Genomic DNA, 8,110 nt, shown 5'->3' with positions numbered 1-8,110 from the left:
CTGTGAATCCAGTAGCTGTAAGACAGTAAAGAACTGCTGCTGTAGAATGTCTATATGTGTCCCTCTACTTCTCTTTCACTGGCTCCTCCTCCCCTCTCCACAGACTTCCATGAGCAACATGTAATCTGATCCCTTAGTGGGACAAGAAGTATTTAGTAGTGAATTCACAGTGAGTGAATCATTTAGGAGGAAGGGGGAGAAGGAAAGGAGCCTGCTAAGGGTACTTTCACACTAGCGGCAGGACAGATCTGACAGGCTGTTCACCCTGTCGTATCCGTCCTGTCGCTATTTCGCTGTGGCGACTACAATGAGGAAAAGGGCGGAGCTCCGGCGGCAGCATGCGGTGAGAGGCCGCCGGACTAAAAAGTCAGACATGCAGTACTTTTAGTCCGGCGGCCTCTCGCCGTGCACTGACGTGCTGCGCCGGAGCTCCGCCCTGTCCCCATTATAGTCAATAGGGACAGAGTGGCGGTCCGGCGGCACGGCGAAATAGCGGCAGGACGGATCCGACAGGGTGATCAGCCTGTCGGATCTGTCCTGCCGCTAGTGTGAAAGTACCCTAAGTGGAGAAAATAATTTTCTTTCATATATACAAAGATTCTTATATTTGCCAAAGATATATTTACAAAATTTCATACATTCACCGGTATTATTGATTTACACAAAAAGTACAGTGACCATGTAATTCCTTTCATTTACCAATGCTGTCTCGAGATGAATGGTCTGCAACACTTAAACAGTGGGAGCAATCCAAATGTTGGATGAGCAGTCTTTATTGTACATGTGGTTGTTTCCCTCAATATGAGAGCTGAAGATAAAACCTAGAATGTCATTATTTCGCAGTTCAAGCAGAGTCCTGACAGTCTGTGGTTCCTGCTTCCTCAATATGGGCTTGGGACTCTGTTGACTCTCCTGGGTTGTCTTGATCTTGCTCTGTGCAAAATGCATCAACAGAACCAACTTCAACTGAAAGGGATGCAAAAAGACAATTATGTCAATTTTCCATCAATGTCTTAAATCTAAACATTCCTCATTCACATTGTCTGCTGTACAGAAGATTTATGGTTGATAATGTTTCACCTACTTTGATTACAGTCACCAATTATCCATTCTAAATAGTTATAAAACCTAGGTTTGCTGCAGATTTTACCCTTTGCATTGCATAGGTGAAATATGTGCAGCACAAATTAACCTTGCATGTTAAAGGGAACCTGTCACCTGGATTTTGTGTATAGAGCTGAGGACATGGGTTGCTAGATGGCCGCTAGCACATCCACAATACCCAGTCCCCATAGCTCTGTGTGCTTTTATTGTGTAAAAAAAACCACGATTTGATACATTTGCAAATTAACCTGAGATGAGTCCTGTCCCTGTTTTTTTTTACACAATAAAAGCACACAGAGCTATGGGGACTGGGTATTGTGGATGTGCTAGCGGCCATCTAGCAACCCATGTCCTCAGCTCTATACACAAAATCCCGGTGACAGGTTCCCTTTAAGTTGTGTGCGGATTTCATTGTAGAAACTTTCTGCAGCACGTGGATGAGATTTTACAAAATGTAAAATTCAGTTTACCTCACTTGTGGATGCACCCTTGCAATCTCTGTACAGTTGGTATATTTGTGATCTGTTCAACTACATGATACATATGCGCTTACCAATGGTCGGCTGGTTGTCTAGAATCCTAATAGGAATAGGGTGTAGTTCCCCAAGCAGAATCTGGTGCACTTCTCCAGATATGCTGGATGTTGGATCTTCCACAGTCACCAGCTGGCCCAGGCTGACCAGGTGACTGTGACCAGAAGACAGGGCTGTGACTGCTGACACAGAGGAGTCATTCTTTTGGCTTGGCAAGTGGCTAAGCACAAGGGGCTGATTGCTTGCTCCAGCATTAAACAGACCTGGTTGGCTGACTGTAATAAGAGAGGTTGTTCCATCAGAAGACGTAAATGATGGGGAATCGTGGTTGACTGTATTAAGCACAGTTGTCCCTTCAGAAGATGTGAAAGATGGGGGAGGGTGATTTACTGTAATTAGTGCTGTTGCGCCATCAGAAGTGAACGATGGTGTTTGAGGGTTCACAGTTATTAGTGCTGTTGTTTCATCAGGAGATATAAATGTAGGAGACGGCTGGTTCAGTGCAATAAGGGCAGTTTTTCCATCAGGAGATGTAAAAGATGACTGCAACTGGAGACTCTTAAGGAAATAAAAAAAAAATATTGAAATAAATGTAATTAATAACATCACAGTTATGACCTTCTGGTACATGAGAAGCACCTCAAGAATATATGAGAAGAGTATAACATACAGGGTGGGCCATTTATATGGATACACCTTAATAAAATGGGAATGGTTGGTGATATTAACTTCCTGTTTGTGGCACATTAGTATATGTGAGGGGGGAAACTTTTCAAGATGGGTGGTGACCATGGCGGCCATTTTGAAGTCAGCCATTTTGAATCCAACTTTTGTTTTTTCAATAGGAAGAGGGTCATGTGACACATCAAACTTATTGGGAATTTCACACAAAAAACAATGGTGTGCTTGGTTTTAACGTAACTTTATTCTTTCATGAGTTATTTACAAGTTTCTCTTTGTTTACAGCCATTGACATGTCGCCGAGGTTAACACGTGAGGAGCGGATAGAAATTGTGTTGATGTCTGGTGAACGCAGTAACCGGGTCATTGCAGCAGATTTCAATGCAAGACACCCTACGAGACCACCCATCTCCCATGCTACAGTTAGCAAACTGCTTGCTAAGTTTCGTGAAACTGGTTCAGTGTTGGATTTGCCAAAATGTGTACGCATGAAATCTGTCTCTAATGAAGAAACATCAGTGGCTGTCCTAGCTTCATTCAGCAAGAGCCCACAGTGTAGCACTCGCCGAATGTCACTGGAGAGTGGCATTAGTCGAACATCCCTTCGGCGGATATTAGCTACTCACAAATGGCAGCCTTACAAACTCCAGCTACTGCAGCATCTCAACGAGGATGACCTAGATCGGCGCACTGAATTTGCAGAATGGGCAAAACAAAAATTGGAACAGGACCCTCAGTTTACGCAGAAGATTTTGTTCAGTGATGAGGCAAACTTTTATGTGAATGGTGAAGTTAACAAACAAAACCACCGCTATTGGTCTGAAACTAACCCACATTGGATAGATCCCTCCAAGACTGTTGGAACCAAAAAATTGATGAAATGGTGTGGTATATGGGGTACAAAGATAGTGGGGCCATTCTTCATCAATGGAAACCTCAAGGCCACTGGATATGCGAAATTGCTACATAATGATGTGTTTCCCTCTTTATGCACTGAAGCTGGCACGTTCCCTGAGTTTTTCCAGCAAGATGGTGCACCACCACATCATGGGTGTCAGGTCCGAGCATTCCTAGATGAACAGTTTCCTGGAAAGTGGATTGGTCGTCGTAGGCCAGTTGAATGGCCCCCAAGGTCTCCCGATCTGACCCCCTTAGACTTTTTTCTTTGGGGTCATCTGAAGGCAATTGTCTATGCTGTGAAGATACGAGATGTGCAGCACCTGAAACTACGGATACTGGAAGCCTGTGCTAGCATTTCTCCTGCGGTGTTGCTATCAGTGTGTGAAGAGTGGGAGAAGAGGGTTGCATTGACAATCCAACACAATGGGCAGCACATTGAACACATTTTATAAGTGGTCAGAAACTTGTAAATAACTCATGAAAGAATAAAGTTACGTTAAAACCAAGCACACCATTGTTTTTCTTGTGAAATGCCCAATAAGTTTGATGTGTCACATGACCCTCTTCCTATTGAAAAAACTAAAGTTGGATTCAAAATGGCCGCCATGGTCACCACCCATCTTGAAAAGTTTCCCCCCTCACATATACTAATGTGCCACAAACAGGAAGTTAATATCACCAACCATTCCCATTTTATTAAGGTGTATCCATGTAAATGGCCCACCCTGTACTTCACGTGATGGCAGCCTAAGCTACCCAGATATGGGTTTTTGGTAGACGATCTTGCTGTTTTTATTCAGGATCTGTCTAAGAATTAATATATATGGTGGTAACAGACTGAGGATCTGCATTGTTTTTTTTTTTGTTTTTTTGATGAACCATTGTCCCTCCAAAATGTACAGCATTCTCCCATTCTCAAGATCAGTGGGAGACCCAGTTGCCGGAACCCTAGCGATCATTTATCACCTATCCTATGGATGGATGAGAAATGTATTTTGTATACCTAACACTCTTAAGCTTGTTTCACACTGGCGCTTTTAGATCCGGCAGGCTGATCCAGCAGTGAAAAGCCTTCCGGATCTCTCTGCATTCAGGTATTGCCAGAAGCTACTGCATAGCCATCCGGCCCCATTCATTATGAAGAGGACCGGTGGAGATCCGGCCGCAACCCAGCAAATATGCTGAGGATCAGCCGGACGAAAAATGCTGCACAGTTGGAATGCTTCTACTTATCAAAGCAATTTTGAGAATGTTTTCTTGTGACACATCATACTTTATGTTAGGGCTAAATTTGAGCTGATAAGTTTTACTTTTACTTATTTAAAAAAAATCCACATTTTAAAGAAAATGTGGAAAAACCTGCTAATTTCTAAATTTTAATCTCTCAGCTTTTAAGACAAGATAGTGATACTTCATAAAAGAGTTATTAAATAACATTCACCATATGTCTACTTTATGTTGGCATCATTTTGTAAATGTCCTAAAAACCTCATAAAAAGGACTTAGAATTTAAAAAGCAATTATTCAAAAAAAAAAAAAAAAGACTTTTTATTAAGGACCAATTCAGTTATCAAATCACTTTGAGGGGCTTACATAATAGAAACCACGCCTAAATGAACCCATTTTAGAAATTGCACCCTAAAATGATTGAAATCAGATTTTAGACACTTTGTTAACCCTTTAGGTATTCAACAGGAATTAAAGCAAGATGCAGGTAAAATTTTTAAATGTCATGTTTTTGCAGATCCATTTTTCCTGTAATACAGCAAGGGTTTTCAGCAAAACAAACCTCAATATTGATTACCCCGATTCTGCAGTTTACAGACAAACCACATATGTGGTCGTAAACTGCTGTATGGGCACACAGCGGGGCACAGAAGCAAAGGAGAGCCATATGGTTTTCCTGTACTTTTATTCCTGTAGACTCTGCCATGGGTCCTCTTCCACCATTCTACAATACAACTATTTGGAAGGTTGCTTAATGTTGCACTAAGGAAGCAAATGAGCAATAAAAAAAAGCGTACACATCGACTTTAATGGAGATGGTAAAAGTGGGTCCACCTATTCATTGATATTTATGGGTACATGCCACAAATGTTTACTGTGGGGACACCCCTTTAAAACTAGATTTTTGTACTTGCCGTAAGATCTGTTTCTCTTCCGTTCATTGGGGGACACAGCCTTTGACCATGGGTATAGCTGTTGCCGCTAGGAGGCGGACACTAAGCACACAAAGTATAAGCTCCTCCCCTTCAGCTATACCCTTCCTACAGGGACTAAGTTAAAACAGTTAGTGCAAGAGCAGTAGGAGAAGGAATACAAAAAAATTAATCAATCACACTATGTACAAACCCAGAACCACACAGGCCCGAAAATGCCCCTAAACAAAAAGAATGTGTCCCCCAATAAACAGAAGAAAAACAGATTTTACAGTAAGTACAAAAATCTAGTTTTCTCATCCGTATCATTGGGGGACACAGGCTTGACCATGGGACGTTACAGAGCAATCCCCAAGGGCGGGTATAACAAGCAACCCTCCCGTCAATCAGAGAACCGCCGTCTGCAAAACTCTACTGCTGCTTGCACCAACTAAAGTAGGACTTCCAGGTCCAGTGGTAAATTCTGGAAGACGACGGCTTTCTGGCCCGAATCATGGTCTGGACCCCCGTATCCAAAAAACCCTGAGCCTTCAGTACGGCGGCTTCAACAGCCATGCCGTTAAATGTAGCGACCCTAAATTCAGGTGTAAGATCGGCCCCTGCGACAGAAGGTTCTCCCGAAGAGGAAGACGCCAGGGTTCTTCGGCGACTAGAGACGCGTGCCACACCCGGCGCGGCCAATCTGGGGCAACAAGAATGACGGGCAGTCCCTCGGACCTGATCTTCCGAAGGAGACGCGGAATGAGAGGAAGAGGCAGGAACACGTACGGAAACGTGAGCCGGAATCACCAGCGTGTCGCACGCCAGGGCCATGGAGTCCCTGGACTGCGCAACGAAGTCCTCAACCTTGTTGTTGAAGCGGGAAACCATGAGATCCACATCCAGTCGCCCCAACCGCTTGCAGATGGCTCGAAAGACCTGCAGGATCGAGACACTCCCGGCTGAGGAAGTCTGCGATCCAGTTGTCGACTGGGGATGTGAACTGCCGATAGTGCCGGAACATGTTTCTCCACCCAGCTGAGAATCAGTGCCGTATCCGCCATGGCTGCCGGGCGCCGCTCTGGTGATTGAGGTACGCCACCGCTGTGGAGTTGTCGGACTGAACCCGAACCGGACAACTCCTGAGATGGTCGGCCCAATGCCGCAGAGAGAGACGAATTGCACTCAACTCCAGAACATTGATTGGAAGGGAGCGTTCCTCGCGTGACCATACTCCTTGAACAGAGAGATTTACCAACACTCCCCCCCCAACCTCTGAGGCTTGCGTCCATTGTTAACACCTTCCAATGGAGAGGAAGGAACGAGCGGCCCGACGTCAACATCGGAAAGACCAATCACCATCTGAAGGCCCGGCGAACCGGGGCAGAGAGATGCATAGGCCTATCCAAGGAGGCTGGGGAGCGGTCCCAGCTGGACAGAATGGCTCGCTGAAGCTCTCTGGTATGAAATAGAGCATAGGCAACTGCTTCGAAGGCAGAGACCATGTGCCCCAGGGCCCGCATGCAGTGACGAATGGGAACCGAAACTGGCTGCAACAAGGGGAAAATCTGAAGAAGTAGAGCGGATAGCTTCTCCGGAGGCAAGAACACCTTGGCCTGAAATGTGTCGAGCACCATGCCCAGATAAGTCAACCACTGCATTGGATAAAGACAAGACTTCTGCCCGTTCAGGATCCATCTGAAGCGCTCCAGGGTGTCCAGAAGTATGCTCAGGCTGACCGCCATCACCCAGAATGATGGACCCTTCACCAGGATGTCGTCTAAGTAAGGGATCGCTACCATCCCCCTGGCATGGGGCAGTGCCATGACTGCTGCCAGAACCTTTGTCAAGACCCTGGGAGCCGTAGCCAGGCCGAATGGGAGGGCTACAAACTGGAAGTGGAATGGACCCACTGCAAACCAGAGAAATCTCTGATGACTGACGCAGATGGGTACGTGAAGATAAGCATCCTTGATGTATATCGATGACATGTACTCCACCGGTTCCATGGACGCAATGACCGACCTCAGGAACTCCATCCGGAAGCTGCGGATGCAAAGGAAACGGTTGAGCGCCTTGAGGTCCAGAAGGGGGAGGACCGTCCCCTCTTTTTTGGGAATCACAAAGAGATTGGAGTAAAACCCCCGAAAACAGTCTTGCGCCGGCACCGGAACAATTACCCCCTGCGGCAGCAGCGTGCAAATCGCCCAAAAAAAAATGAATCTGGGGCTGAGGGAGAGGTCGGAGGAGATGACTGAAAAAAATAGACAGAGGGGAGGACTTGAATTCCAGCTTGTAGCCCTCTGCAATGACCTCCCTCACCCACACGTCCGAGACGTGAGCCAGCCAGACATGCCGAAACAAATGAAGCCGGCCGCCCACCCAAAAGGAGGGCGCCGGGAGCCGCCCGTCATGCAGCGGAGTTCTTAGGATTAAAGGACTTGGAGCCCTGTTGACGGGAACGCCAGGAAGGGCAAGGCTTTATGGAAGATTTCTGATCCGTGGCTGACTTGTCGAACCCCCTTTTGGGGCTGAAAATACTCCGAAAGGGGCGAAAAAAAGCTTTCGCTTTTTTGACCTACTGGACCACCCCCTGTTCTGTGGTAAATGCGTACTCTTACCACCTGCAGCGTCTGAAATGATCTTGTCCAGGTGTTTACCAAAAAGTCTGCTGCCGGTAAAGGGGAGGGCCATCAGGGTCCGCTTTGAAGCATTATCTGCCGCCCAGCAGGAGAGCCATAGGGTACGGCAAAC

The 8,110-nt window shown here is 46.0% G+C and overlaps 1 protein-coding gene across 1 annotated transcript in view; it reads right to left on the bottom strand.

Annotated features, from left to right (window-relative positions):
- Positions 1-495: 495 nt before the first annotated feature.
- The window catches only part of CARF (calcium responsive transcription factor), a 76,697-nt gene continuing 69,082 nt past the window's right edge, over positions 496-8,110 (bottom strand). Inside the window, exons 14-15 of the mRNA XM_040439659.1 lie at positions 1,658-2,195; positions 496-966 (exon numbers count right to left, since the gene is read on the bottom strand). Coding sequence (XP_040295593.1) covers positions 845-966; positions 1,658-2,195 — 660 coding nt within the window. The 3' untranslated portion in view covers positions 496-844. The remainder of the gene's footprint in view (positions 967-1,657; positions 2,196-8,110) is intronic.

This window comes from Bufo bufo, chromosome 7 (genome assembly GCF_905171765.1).
Source record: "Bufo bufo chromosome 7, aBufBuf1.1, whole genome shotgun sequence".
NCBI classification, from domain to species: Eukaryota; Metazoa; Chordata; class Amphibia; order Anura; family Bufonidae; genus Bufo; species Bufo bufo.
This window is presented reverse-complemented; position numbering and strand designations above follow the sequence as displayed.